Source organism: Parus major, chromosome 18 (genome assembly GCF_001522545.3).
Source record: "Parus major isolate Abel chromosome 18, Parus_major1.1, whole genome shotgun sequence".
Classification (NCBI taxonomy): Eukaryota; Metazoa; Chordata; class Aves; order Passeriformes; family Paridae; genus Parus; species Parus major.
In genome coordinates, this window is record NC_031786.1 from 3,123,043 (window position 1) to 3,138,108 (window position 15,066).

Consider the following 15,066-nt stretch of genomic DNA (forward strand, 5'->3'; position numbering starts at 1 on the left):
TAACAAGGAACGTACGTCTCCCATAAACCTGAGAGGAACCCGCTTAAATGTGTTGCTCTGAATCTCAGCAGAGAAGAAAACAGTTCTCATGAATAATTAAAGCTTAAAGAGGTCATGCTGGTTTTGCAGCCTCATTTTTATTTGTCACTGCTTAGTTTGCATTAGGAAATAGGAAGTTTCAGGTGCAGGAGCCAAATGGAATCTCTTCTGCATGTGTTCATTTAAACAGATCTGTTTGGTAGCCATCTCCATTTTCATATATCGGGTCATTTGTTAGCTGTAATAATTTAAAACAGTCCTGGGAATTAGAAGGTTTAAGGATTTTCATTTTCAGGCAATGGCTGTGCATCCCTTTGCCTTCTGGCAGGAAGGAGCACTGGCTCCTCAGTGCTGGGCTGGGGTGCAGGCAGGGCTGGGATTCAGAAACACTGGGACTCAAACAGGGCTGGGATGCAGGCCAGGCAGGGATTCAGGAAAGGCTGGGATTCAGGCAGGGCAGGGACTGAGGCAGGGATGGGGTGCAGGAAAGGCTGGGATTCAGGCAGGGCAGGGACTGAGGCAGGGATGGGGTGCAGGAAAGGCTGGGATTCAGGCAGGGCAGGGACTGAGGCAGGGATGGGGTGCAGGAAAGGCTGGGATTCAGGCTGGGCTGCTCAGGTAGGACCTGGGTCATGTTCTGGTCCCTATGTCCACAGGTCCTTCCAATCAGCCAAGCCCTGCTCTCTTCCCAGGCCCCTGCTCACGTCCAGCCACCCCCTGCCCACCCTTCCCATCTCCTCCTCAGCTTTCTCTCCCTCCCACTTTCTTCCAAGCTTCTTTTCCTCCTCCTCTGTGAACCACCTCCCATTCTTCCACATTCTGCCCCAAAATGCTCCTTTGCTCTTTTCCTGCTCCTTTGCTCTTTTTTCACATTGCTCTCAGCCTTCCTCCACAAAGGTGCAGCACCTTTTGGGTTGCACACACTGCTGGGAATCAGGAATAACCGAGGCAGAAGTAACTCTTAATTCAAGTTAAAATCCTACATGCTGCCTTTATCCCTTCCAGGATTTAACAATGGTGAAATACGTTAGTTCCTTTCATTTTTTCCCACTGGAAGCTGCTCTGCTCTTTGTTCCCAAGGTTAGACATCAGCCCTGGGTATTCAGCCCGACAGTGCACAGCACTAATCTCTCCTGGTGGAGTGTCTTTTGCACTGATACATCATGCAGATGATTACTGAAACCTTTGCCTTGCTTTTCCCAAATCCAGCCATCAGCAGGGTTTGGCAGTTCCACCCCTTTCTCCCAACCTTTAGATTCCCTGTTGTCATCTGCCTTGTTTCTGTCCCGCATCACTGATTGTGCATGATCAATCTCTAGAGGCTTCGCTTCTATGTATAACTCAACAAGCTGGCAGAGAGACCAGGAAGACTCATTTGTGTGCTCCAAAACGAATGGAGATCCAACTCAAGGTCACTGCATTCCAAAGACAGACACATTACAAGCATTCCTTTCAGCTAAGATGATTTATGGAGTGTTACTTCCCTATTGCTTCTTCAGTATCCAACTCTTTCTTTAAATGCCATCATCTTACGATGGATCTCCTTGGATTGAAGAGGTGTGGAATCACTACAAGATTCCAGGAGTGCCAAATATCCTGCATATTCCTAATCAATTCACTAGCAAGGTCCTGTATCACTACTTTCCAGTGTAAACCTCATGCTTTTTCTATTTAAAAACTCCAACTTTGTGATGTATGGATGAGCCAAAAGAAAGTTTGTAAAGAAAGTTCAGCTCTATATGTCAGGTTAGAGACATTCCCTGCTACTGGAGCTGACAATAACTCATTTAATGCAGAGAGGTAATTATTTGGTGCCTTGCAAGCTTCTGCTACACCAAGAGATCTCACCATCAATAATCAGAACCATCAGTAATCAATGCTCAGTATTGATTGAATCAATAATATGAACCATCACTTTATTAATAAAATATCAGTACTATGAACCATTAATAATATGAATAATTTTTTCTACTGACTAGATCTGTAAGGTTTTCCATCAGAAGAGAAGACACCAGGTGCACCCTGTGCGAGTTATCCCAAACATCCCCAAGGATTTCCCAGGTCCTTGTTCTGGAGAGTTGTTTCTTAAACTGCTGCATGCCAGCTGCAAACCTTGCCTGGTGTAAAATGAAATTGTTTCAGAAAATTGGGGGGAAATGGCAGTTTGAGAGGGTTTAAAAGTAGAAATTAAGAATAGGAAGGCAGCAGCTGGAGGTTATGCATGTGTGAAAGTTGAAGTGGCAGGAAAAAAAGGGGATTAAGCATCACACATTGCACTGGGTTTGTTTCAGGAAGCACCCCAGAGGTGACCACGACAGTGGCTCAAATTATAAACTCAGTAGAGACTTTGAAGAGACATTTCCTTGAATTCCACCCCCAGGAAATGCCAAGCCATGGGACAGGGTGTGTAGGTGTGCTGTGATCCTGAAAGGTGAAGCCATCGAGCCCTGGTTGATCACCATGTTAATGAGGGAGAACTGATGACTTACCAAAGGAAGGGAAACCATATGGATAAAAACCAAACTGCCCCTTAAGGGAAACTTGATTCCAATTGTGCAGATGCAGGAAAAAGGCATCGTTTGACATAGTGAAAATAAACATGATTTATCACTTTGCATCATATGAACTTCACCAGGCAAAACAAGGACCTGTTCTCAGAACTGCACCCGCTTTGGCACTTCAGCCCTCTCCCAGTGACTGATGGACTGGCAGCAGCCTCCCTGCATGAACAGTCTCTGTACCACTGAATCTATGTCAGGGTCAAGAATACTGGGGGAAAAAAAACAGATTTTGGTCCAAATCCTGGCTAGATTGAGGCCAGCACCGTTCATTTCCCGCACTGAGGTGTTGGAGCAGTGATGGTCACTGTGGGGCCATTCACAGTCTCTGACATATTGTGCCAAAAGCACTGCCAGTTACTAAAGTACCTCTTTAAATTAAGGTGTTTGGAGCCAGAGTGTAAGTAAGAGCTGGAAGCTCATCTGAGGATGACTCTCAGTTCAGGGCTCTGATGGATGAAGGCTCTCACCTAAGAAGCCAACACCAGCTCCTCAAGTGTTAGACTAATTTTAGCTAAGGTAGAAAAGCCAACTACAGAACTCTAATGGAAGTTTCTATCCAAGTTCCAAATTCACTTTAAAAGGACGAGGAGGATTATATCAGCCACCCAGAAACAGCCTCAGCAAAGTGGCAGCAGAGCAAAATATGGAAGTGAGTGGTGAGACAAACTTCTGGGCTGCCGGGATAAAGGACTGTGGCAGGAGATGCAGGACGAGACGAGGTGTGAAGGCAGAACACAGCGAGTGTGGGCCGTGGTGGTGGAGAGAAAAGCAGACACAGAGAAGTGAGTTAACAACCCCACGACAAACTAGAAATGTTGACAGCTTCTTGGGACTGAGCCAGGCATGAGAACGCTCACCGTGGCAGGGATGACTTGTGTCTGACTTGAAAATGTTCCTCAAACAGCATCACCAGTGTTGCCCCAAAACAACCATGTCACACCCAGGCTGAGGAATTGCCCCTATTTCCCTGTGCAGTTGATTTACAAAACGCAAACTGAACATCAGGGCTGGAAGTTTGTCAGTCTTCCTAGAAAACACAGAGTCATTCCCTCAATAAGCTCCATAAAAAGGAACAGCAAAAGAGACTAAAACAGAACCCCCTGAATCTTGCCCCACTTTGCCATCCAAGCAGCAGCACCAGAGGATGTGGCTGATAAGGAGAAAATTACAAACTGCAGTGGGAAGACCCATCAGTAGGGCTCGTGGAATTACACAGCACGCTCCGTTATCTGCTGCTTGGCCAAGGAAAGGCGGCTGGGAAGGGATAGGAGCACTGCTGAATAACCTCAGTTGTGAATTCCACAGCCAGAATGCTGGTTTATGAGGCAAACATTTGAAGAAACTGGAAACTGAGTAGCCTAAACCAACAGGTAACATACAACTGTCCCCTCCTCTGCCGCTGCCCTGCGTTCCCTGGTACCATTGGTATTCACTGTGGTAGCACAAGGACACTTAGTACTTTTGGCAGCAGTTTTGTAATGACTGAAGAGAATTCAAAGGACAGCAGCCAGACACTGTGATGTGTTTTATTAGCTCCCAGATGTGCAGGTGAGGTGAATCTTTGGGAAATGAGTTTTGCTGCCACGGGTTCTCTAACATCACTCAAGGTCTCAAAATCTTATAATGGAACAAAAGGCTGTCAGAGAATTTGAAAGGTGTCTTTGGCAAAGTATTTTTTCTGAATCTGGTCATTTCTTACACAGAAATGCACAACATCTCTGATTATATTTGCCCAGCTGAAAACAGGAGGTCAGCTGCTGAGGCTGTGTGCTTTCCACATGAATTACAAGTGACTGAGCCTCTGTAGGCGTTTCCTGGGATATCTTCTGGTGTAGGTGATCCAGAATCTGGAGATGCTTTACCAGGCTGTATAAAATTGTGCTTGGTGCATCCTGGATTGCAGAACGTCAGAATAACAAAGAGTATTTTGCTCAGAAAGTAAAATTTTTCCTGCCAGAATTAGAAGCCACCTGTCCCCAACAGCAGAGTTGCTCCATCCATGGAAGTGTTCAAGGCCAGGTTGGACAGGGCTTGGAGCAAGCTGGGATAGTGGAAGGTGCCCCTGCCCATGGCAGAGGTTTGGGACAAGATGAGCTTTAAGATCCCTTCCAACCCAAACCATTCTGTCATTCCATGAACAGTGGATTTTGTTACCACCCAAGCAAGGTACACCTTCTGCTGTGGGGCCAGCTTCTCTGGGAAACAGTGAGCATCCTCTGGCATCTGCAGGAGATCAGCCAAGGCCATGGGAAGCTCAGGAGTGTTCAGAAAGTGGTGGTTGTGACATGAAGGTCAAACTGCCCCAGCAGGAACCTCTCCAGTCACTATTTGCAGCTCTGGAATTGGCACTCAGACCGCTGGAGGTGGCTCCTCAGCCACGCCAGGCATGAGCTCCACTGCAGTCTGAGACCTCTGCAAAGAAAGCAATGCAAGGAGCAGAGCAGCACAGCCCTCGTTCTGGGGCTGTGGTGGAAGCAGGGACTGTGAGCAGCCTCAGCCTCCAACAGAGGGCCTTGTCCAGGAGCACCAGGGAGAACCTGCAGGCAGCAAAAGGGAATCACATCCAGGACTGACACAGTGCAGGAAAGTTGGGAAAAGCAGATCAGAATATTCTAGGTGCTGGAGAGTGGTGGTGTAAGAGTCTCTTCTCTCACAGAAGGTCTACGAGAAACACAGGAGGGAGCACTTACAACATGCAGGTAAGAGAATGGAGTGAGCATGTGAAAAGACAAGGTAAACCAAGACCTGTTCCTGGAGAAAACTTCTGCCACACTGGAGAGGAGTGGGGAGCACTAAATAAAGGCCAGGCGAGAGCTCCCTGCCAGCCCCAGCTCCTCTGCAGCGCGTGGGCAGCAGCAGCAGCTGCTCCAACATCTCCTCCAGCTCCTCCGAGCCCTCCCGAGGTGCTGAGCACACCGGGAAGGTGTTCTGCCTTTAAAAGCTTTAAAGAGGAGCAAAATGGAAGCAGGCAGCAAATCCTGAGTGGTTGCTCCTCACCTGACACCGAGGGAAGCTCTGAGCAGCGGAAGGTCTGTAGGCAGCGGAGGGGGAGGACTGGAAAAAGGGGAAATTCATGTCACAGCAGAAGATAAGGAAATAAGAGACTTGAGGAGGAGTTTTGCTTTGCCCACCAGACAATTGAAAATAGATCAAAAGAAGAACCCAAAGGGTTTGTTTGAGATGACGGCTCCTAAGGAAGAAAGTGGGGCAAATTTCATCCATTTCAACATTTTAAAATAATTTTCTTTCTGCCCAGGAAGTAGATGGGAAGCAAACAAAAGGGTGTAGGCCAGATTCTGATATCACTGGGTGAGAGAGATTTGAGTCCACTACAGGGAAATCAAAATCTGGCCCAAAAGTAGGCAGTTCCTCTCCCTGGAATGAGAAACAAGTGAGTTCTGAGTTAGGAAAAGGTAGAGGAAGAAGGAAAGGACTTCTATAAGTGAAATAAAAGATTTGTTTTTTCACAGTCTCAACATAGGTAGCAGTAAGAATGAATTCCTTTTAAAGACTCAGCTGAGCTGAATTTGCTTTGGCCTGACCATGACACACACAGGCAGCTCATCCTGCCCAGCTGGTTTGTGGCACCAGGGTGGCCCACAGTTACGGGAATAAACTCCTACTCTTTTTATGTCCTGAGCATTTTCTGAACACAGGACCTACCCTGGCAAAATGTGACAATAACCCCAGGTATGAGCAGTGCTCCTAATCAAATTCATCTTCAGGATGAAACAAAAATACAAACTGTCATATGGACAAATTTCCAGGACTGGCAGGACTGCGAGGGTGTCAGACAGAATCTGTCTCAAAACCAGCCTATGCTTTGAAGTTTCCTGCTCTCACAACAGCCAAACTTTTTTCAAAGGCAGACACCCAATAAATGTGTATTTAACCTCCTGAGGCTTCTTCCTCTGCTGGCTCCATCCTCCACAGTGATGAAGGCGGCTCACAGCAGCATTGTGGAGTAGCAAATTCACATGAGGTGTGTTTTGCACATGACCTGCATCAATAGTTCATGATTTCTTTTATAATGACAGCATTAAACATCTCCAGGCAGAGGCTCATGGGATCTGTGCTCATTCGAGTAACTTAAGGACAGGCTTGTGAAACTCTGAGCAGCCAGCAGGAGACAAATAATCAAACTTGGGACAGCTTAACACAGAAAGTTCCAAGCTGCAGGAGAATATCTAATGCTGTTCCTTGTGGTCTGAGGGGAGAGCCCAGGGCTGGAATAACCCCTGTTTCACTAGCAGCACCACAGAGCAGGTTTTGAAAGTAAGAGGTGCACCCTGGATTCCTCCTCTCGAGAGTTCTTTTGTGACAAGAGGAACAAGAAGAAAGCAAAGGCAGCAGCTGCATGTGCTGTGGTGTCAGTCCAGTGAGACAGGGGAGCTGTACTGGTGGAAAATCAAACAAATGAACACACTGCACAGATAGATATTTTTGTGGAGATGAACATTTTTTGGCATGTCTGATCTCCTTTGCTCGCTATTGCTCAAATCACTCAGCAAAGCACTTCAGAACCTGTCAGCAGAGAAATCCTCCTAAGGAAAAAATACACAACTGTTTCTCTTCTCCCCTGGCAGAGTCCAGCACTGAGGCGCTCTCACTCACTATAAATAGAGGTTCTGCACTGATGTCCAAGGGAAGTGTAAAGCCATGCCATTAAGGAAACCCAGTCCAGCACGACGTGCTGGGATGGACACTGTGTTCAGGCAACTTCTGTTACAACAGCCCCACTCTGCTTGTCACACTTTCCTCGTGGTCTGTGATGCTATCTGTCAGTCAGCCCTCTCTGTGCTGATATATTCAGAAAACTTGTCATTTAAACATTCAGATATTCATGTGTTGCAGTAAATCAGGCTGACAGTCGGCATGGGAACTGAGGCACAGTGTTTAATCACAGAATGGATGCAACAAGCAGAACCATTGGTCCAAATTTCCCATGGTATCTTACTAATTGCCTTATTTTTAATATACAGTCAGCTCCTTGCAGCTTGTATTCCCTGTTTCCTCAAGCACTTGCTGTCAAATGATCCTGAAAATAATTTCATTCCATGTCTCCAAACCATCCCAGAAGTCTGCCAGGAAGCAATTGGCTGCTGGGTGGGGGTTTAGGGTGGGTGACTGTGGGTGTATTTACCTGCCAAGTGACCACTTCTGCCATTCACAGCCCTCATCCCACCGGTGCCACTCCTCTGGGAGATTTCCCTGCTTCCCACTATTAACAGTGTGCATGTGTGTGCTCCAAGGATCCTCAGCTGCTGAGAGCTGCAGGAATGTGGCGTGTTGGCAGTGGAGGGTTTGATCCAAGATATCACAAATGTCTGCTGTGCCATGAGAAAACAAGAAAGGTTTCTCCACCAGGTCCCCAAAGCCAGAGGTTCCTGCATAAAGAGGGCTGGCAGCTGAAAGAGTTAATGGGGCAGTGACTTGGCAGAAGATGATGGGGAAGGAGGGAGCTGCTCAGCCCCTCTCTCCTCGAGTGTCTCCCACTGCTATTGGATATCACCTCCTGTAAAGCCTGCTCAGCACTGGGAGACAAAAATTGCTATTGACAGAAGTCCCCCGCAGACAGGGCCCTCTGTGCAGAGCTGCTCGAGACTGGAGTGGTGGAAACCTATTTTAAATGACAACAGAGCAATACTGCTACGGGAACAGCTTCTTGTGTAGAGTTTTCAGCATGAGGGCAGGGAGAAAACAAAAGTACAGCCTTGTATTGACAAATATTGTCAGACATTTGAGGGCTCTGTTTTCCAGTGCTGATTTGTTCAAACACTTCCAGGGCATCAGGGAATGTTGTCCTTGACAAACACTAACCACAGGAAACAGCTGTTCTCAAAGACATGGCTGATGGTACAGACAATACCAGGATCATGTAATGCAAGACCACCAAATTAATAAGCATTTGCATCCCAAACATTAACCTTCACTCTCAGTCATCAAAAAATAAAAACCCAGTGAACAATCTGCAGTGATAGAGGCAGGATTATTAAAGAATTATTTGAGAAGGAGCAAGGAGAAGGCAGTATGTCATCAGAATTTGGGATCACTGCTTTGATTTGCTATTGAAACCTCTATGTAGTTTGAGATCTCAAACCCCAAAACAAAGCTTAATCTTCACTTAGGCACTACAGTTGCCTCCCTTATCACGTTATCCGAGTACATCACACTCTAATTATAGTTGCCTGAACAACACTTAGAGATTGGGAAGTACTAACCTTGCCAGAGAAGCCCTTGAACACCGAGTAGAACCGAGTAAGAAATGCTTTTTAGTTCCTAAATGCCAGCTAAGTATGCTGCAACCAGTGGAAAAAAATTGTTCTTACACCATCAACAACACTTCAGAAAATTTATCTCTTCATTATCATTAACGTAGCTGGCTCAAAATTCAGAACAAAGTCATTGTTATTATGAGGGGAAAAAATGTATTCTAATATTTGTATTTCTAAAGGCATCATTAAAAACATATCAGTAATCATTCAAAAAAAGGAGTAATACTTACAGAATCTCAGTGGCATATTATATCTCACTCTCAAGAGGTATCCAGAAGTGCTTCTCAATATTTTAGTATCTGTTAGGCAGTGATTGCAGTTTATTTATCTCTCTCTAGTGGGTACAGCAGTAGGAGTTAAATACTCCATCTTCCTCCCCCAAGGATATAAGGGACTGTATCCCCAAACTCAAGCAAGGAAGAAAATCTCTCTCCCACATCCCCTGCTGGGGTGGAAAATGACTTTGTGTGTCTCAGTGAGTGTGGACCTGTGGCCACGTTTGCCTGCACATTTCTCCAAGGGAGCTCCTGAGCAGCCTTGGAAGAGAATTTCAAGGAGCTCTGTCCTTGTGCAGATACTTGCAGGGTGGTTCTTAATGAGTTTAATTGTGGCATTTCCTTTTCTGCCACCTCTGCCATTCCATGACTTTTATTCTTTTTGTGTTGCTTTACATGCCAGGTCATGGACATGAGTATTCCACCAAATTCCAGCTTTGCTTTGCTTTTATTTTTCATGTATAAATACCACTCAGACTCTGCTGTTGTGCTTTTAGAGCTGACCACTTCTCCAGCTAGTTTTAATGTTTGCCAAATCTGAGTTTCAAACTGCATCATTATGAAGAAAAGAGGTATTGTTACTTTTCCTGGCAAGCCTTTATTTCAGATACTTTGTGGATTGAAAGAGGCCTCAATACCCTGCAGATCACCAGAGTTCTTGATAGCAACTTCAAGCCTCACTGAGAGTTTAATAAGCTGTTTCTAAATTACATTGCACTTGTTAAGTTTATAGAAAAAAGTTATTCAGTCTGCTGCTGTTATTAGCTATCAAACATCACAGACACTGGAGAGGACCCTTTACCAGTATCTCTGGTCTGAACTACATAAAAAATACTGGGGAGAATATTTTGGTTTCCTAGGCTTTGATACAGATCCAAATTTCACAGTCATTTGCTATTTCTATAATAATTTATCCAGATAAATAATGACCAATTAAAAATTACCAATCCCAGTATTCCTAAAAACTAACAATACAAACAAACTCTCAAGTTCATCTAGCTTTTTGATTTTTTTCTTTTTTTATTGTGGTGGGGGGAGGTGATTATCCTGTTTTTTACTTCTGCTAGTCTTGCTAATACTCTTTCATGTGAAAGGCTCTAAATATAAGAGCCAGGAAATGAAGGTCTCATCAGTGCTGTCCTGCTGGTGCATTCCAGCCTTGCAGTAGAAGGAATGGCTTCATGGCCTCAAAGTTCTGCTGAGGGGCCCATTTCACTCTGCAGTTTAATTATGTTGAGCCATTTTAGAGAGCCCAAACCCCTCCATCAGTCCATCAGTGCTGCAAAGAGGCTTTGAGAACGTTTCAGTCTTGCAGCCTTCTCGTGCTCAGTTTCTGGAGCTGAGGTGTTTGTTTGGGTTGTTGCCACGTCCACACTCTGTGAACGTGCAGAAGGAGCCCGTGGTGGGGACACAGAGCCCTTTCCTTCAGGCATCTCCCTGTCTGCCCACAGATATTTCTATTTCTATGTCAGCTCTGGATAAATTCAACCAATTACACTAAGGTTTATTGGAGAATTGTAGAATGCTTTGGGTTCAAAGGGACCTTAGAGCTCACCCAGTTCCACCCACTCCTTCCACTATCCCAGGCTGCCCCTTCCAGCCTGGCCTTGGACACTTCCAGGGATGGGGCAGCCTGAGCTTCTCTGAGGAATTTCATCCCAGTATCCTCCCTAACCCTGACTTCTCTCAGTGTGAGAAGGATGCAGAATGTGATACCTACAGAGAAGTGTGTACAGACTGAGAGATGGCCCCACCCATACACACACAAGCACAGTCATTGAAAAGCCTATTTCCACAGGAAATTAGGATGGGAAAAATTATTTAGATTTTTTTTTCCCTTAATAAATAGAGAAGATAAAAACCACACTCTGACTGTATTGCCTATAAATTACACACCTTAATGCAGAGACTCAATGAAATGACCATCCAATCTCAGAAGTTCTGTAATGCTGGGGGTGATTCACTTCCATTGTGTGAACTGCCACAAAAATAAACACTGGGATCTTTAAAATCTGAGTTTTACCTTGCCCAAGAGCCACGAGGAGCAGCAGCCCCTGTGATGGCCAGCACAGGGATGCTCAGCAGCAGCCAGCCCAGCTGAAATGCTCTCCCCACCTGGCAGCCAGGACAGGTGTGTCACTTCCAGATGTGACATGAGCCACTTACATCTTGTTGCCAGCCTTTGAAGTGCTGTGCAGAGAAAGCCTGAGCCGTTGCTGCAATTAGAGCTGATACATCATTTACTGGAAGAATTAAATGCGCTGTAGTAGCAAACCTGCGGTTGACACTCACAGGGTGCAATTTAAATCCTCTGGATTAGTAATTCTTTTGAGATCTTTGTAATCATTGGTAATAGGTAGTGAAATAAATCCACATTTATATCCTACAGACTGCAGCTGTGCTTCTGTTAAAGTAGTATTAACTGATGGGTTTTAAATCCTTCTGCCAGCTCGAGCTGGAAGCACCGAGACTCCTGTGCAGGGATAACTCAGCCTGGGTGATGTGTTCCCAAGCAGGAGAGCGCTGCTTAATGAATAATGAAAGCACCACGGCACAATCACAGCCCAGGGCTCACTCCTGCAGGAAGCTCTCTGGGGAGAGGTCCCCGTGTAGCTCCCTGTGCCACAGCAACCCAACTGCAGCTCAGACTATGGATAACTGTGATAGGAAAGAGCACAAAATGCTCATGGACAGCTTTTCCTGCATGGAAGAAGTGCTGAGATGAGTGAGGGGTTTGTCCAGCCAGCTCTGGTGTTGTCCCTCCAGGGATCAGGAGTGCACACTGTGCCCTGACTTTACTGCACAGGCTCCCAGTTAACTAAACAAATATGCCATTAAAAGCAGAGCCAACCTCGAGTGGGATATACGGGCTTAAACTGAAGCAGGAAGAGATTTATGGACTTGTTTTCACAGCCTAGAGAGTAATTGAAGAGGCCTCAGACAATTCAGCAGCTCTGATAAGGGAAGGCTGCACTTCACTGGGATGAGATGGGAAGGGTGATGGCAGCGAGATTGGCACTGGGAGCCCCAGCCATGGAGCAGGGACCCAGCCTGACAGCCACTCTGGGAACAAAAAGAAGCTTTGCAAACTCAGTATGCTTGCAAGATAAGCACAGCACTGATAAAGTGAAGCACTTAGAGATTAAAAAACCCAAGAGAACGATGTAAGTGGCTGAAGGAAAGAGCCCAGGAATCCTGTCTGTCCCTTCCCTCAGCCCAATCTGCCCAAAATTCGTGACTTTAGAGATGGTTTCTTGACAGGATAGAAAAAAAAAGCACATTTACCTGCTTCTGTTCCTTACAGGTTCTGTTTGCTTTGTTTCCATTTAGGAATCTACAAAGGACATTGTTTCCGGATCAACCACTTCCCTGAAGACAACGACTACGACCACGACAGCTCAGAGTACCTTCTCCGTAAGTGAGCAGTGATACCTGACACAAAGATGTGGCCTCAGGGGCTTCCCTGGCCTTCTCTTCTGCAGAGAGCAGCCCCAGGTTTACTCTCTGCACAGCCCAGTGGTGGCACATGTCTGGTTCACACTGCAGCTGACAAAACATCACCCTTGGGGACCCCACTTCATTGAATCATGGAATGGTTTGTGCTGGAAGGGACCTTAAAGACCATCTAGTTCCAACCCTCTTGCCATGGGGTTTCAAGGATTTTTTCCAAGGGTTTCCTTCAGCCAGGGGAATGCTCACAATTTTGGTGCCGATTGCTAAACATCCTATGACACATTTTCAAATGAAAGCTACAGCTATTGTGCCCAGATTGGTGAGGATATTTTACAGAGGGAGCATTTATAGGGTTATTGTAACAAAACAGGTTTGAGGAGTGGGTTCCAGACCATTAAGAGCTTTACCAAATGCTTAAACCCAACCTTACTCAAGCCTCAGCCTTTGCAGCTGGTGAGCCACCTCCCCCTGAAGTGAAATGACTGCACTGGGGGAAGGAAGCTGGAATTTCTGCAGCTAACAGCAAATTCCCAGCATGAACAGGGGCTGTGGCTTCCCTGCCTGGCCAGCCACTGCTGCTCCATGCTGGCATGTAATTCCCCCCAGAAGGGATTTCACCCACCAGCCTGGTGCTTGAAATAAGGGCAGTTGTTTCATCCCCTCCACATGACCGTTCTCTCAGCTGATGGCAAATCTTGGAACCCAACCACAAAGCCTGCAAAGTTGGAGTTAGATTCCCTTTCACCAGAGGACTCCTTGCTTTGTTGTTTCTTCTGAACAGAAGAGCTGAGCAGCCAAGCTGAAAGCAGTGCCCTTTACCAGGGAGAGGAACTGCAGCTCACAAGGTGTTGGGGAATCAGGGAGCAGAGAACAATGCTGCTGGCAAAGCAGAGAACTCCTCAATTACAATATTAATTACCTGAAACACCACTTAGAGAGCCACCCTGCTCACTTCTGGGCAACAGCTTCTAGTTGCTAAGACATGAAGAAGGAAAAAAAATCTCCAAAAAGTTTGCCTCACCAGAAAACCCAGATGTTTTTTTCCTCTTTGCTCTTGTCGATTTAGATCAGTCATGGCACCCGGGTGACACGATTTCAGAGCTCAGGCAAAGGCAGAGTGTGAGCACAGCTGCATTTATCTTTCATACAAAGCCTTGGAACTAATGTTAAATTGATGCCAAGTCAGCTTTAGGAAACAAACATCATTAGTAAAAGGAAAAAGGAACTAAGTAGCATCTTGATAAAAGCACATTATGCCTTCTTTATATGGAGAAAAGTGAGAACTGGGAAAAACAGTCTCCAGCTCCACGCTAAGACGTGAGACTGGTAAATTGTTTGTAAGTGTGCTTGTGACGGGTGTTCCTAAAAGCTGTTTGCAACAGTGACTAAGTACAGATCTTAAAAACAAGTTGGTCCAACCCTTTATGTCTTGTGCAAAATCAGCCTCCAGTCTCCCCCGCAGAGCAGAGCTCACCTCACAGAGTCTGCACGGAGATAAGGCTCCTTGGCTTTAACTTTCATAAGAAGAAACTGCAGTTTCCCATGCATAGAGTTGATTTAGAGATTACTGAAAGGTTACGTGTCTAAATCCAGAGGAGATGAGCTCATACCTATATGTAATAGGGACCAAATCATTGTCTAAGACAGGAGGATATTTGCATCCTCTTTCAAAGGGACGTGAGAGCTTCCATCCTGTTTTTGCCCTCTGCAACACCTTTGCAGTCTACTGGCTCCATATCATTCTCCACTATTTCTGGCCATTTCTTGGCACAGTTTCTCAGAGGGACATGTTGAGACTCATATTTATTTTCCTTGCCTGGCTTAGACAAAGGCACCCACACTCATGTATTGCGTGAGGGGTCTCAGCCTCTTCTACAGTCCTCAATTTAATTTGGGTTTCAGAGAAATGCAAACACTAGTGCTAGCAGGATGGAGCCCTGGTTCAAAACCCCATGGAAATCAGTGACAAAAATGTCTGGTTTTTGGAGACTTTGGTCTAGGGAGTGGGTAGAGGCAGGAGTTTGGATTTTGCCCTTTGGTGTTGAAGCTGCTCCCTGCGAAACCAAGCGAACGCCAGCGCGGTGACAAGCTGACACGTGCAGAGGAGCTCAGACAAGACCCTTCCTGTTGAACCTTCCCCGTGGCAACACACGCCCATCTGTGTGTCTAAAAAAATCCCCCTCACATGCCTGAGCAGGGCCCCAGCGAGCAGCAGATGTCCCAGTGCCAGCACGGAGAGCCCCGCGGTCCTCGGGCTGCCACCGCATCCCCAGCAGCAAACGCGCCCCGGCTTCCCTTTACTCCTGCTTCCCTCATCTTCTGCTTCCCTGTCTGTCTTCTGCTTCCCTGTCTCCTGCTTCCCTCATCTCCTGCTTCCCTGTCTGTCTCCTGCTTCCCTCATCTCCTGCTTCCTTCATCTCCTGCTTCCCTCATCTTCTGCTTCCCTGTCTGTCTCCTGCTTCC

General features: G+C 46.2%; 1 protein-coding gene across 1 annotated transcript in view; it reads left to right on the plus strand.

The window, feature by feature from the left end:
- CACNG4 (calcium voltage-gated channel auxiliary subunit gamma 4) overlaps nt 1-15,066 on the plus strand; it is a 43,720-nt gene that overhangs the window by 20,168 nt on the left and 8,486 nt on the right. The window contains exon 2 of the mRNA XM_015645442.1: nt 12,481-12,564. Within this exon, the coding sequence (XP_015500928.1) occupies nt 12,481-12,564 (84 nt within the window). The remainder of the gene's footprint in view (nt 1-12,480; nt 12,565-15,066) is intronic.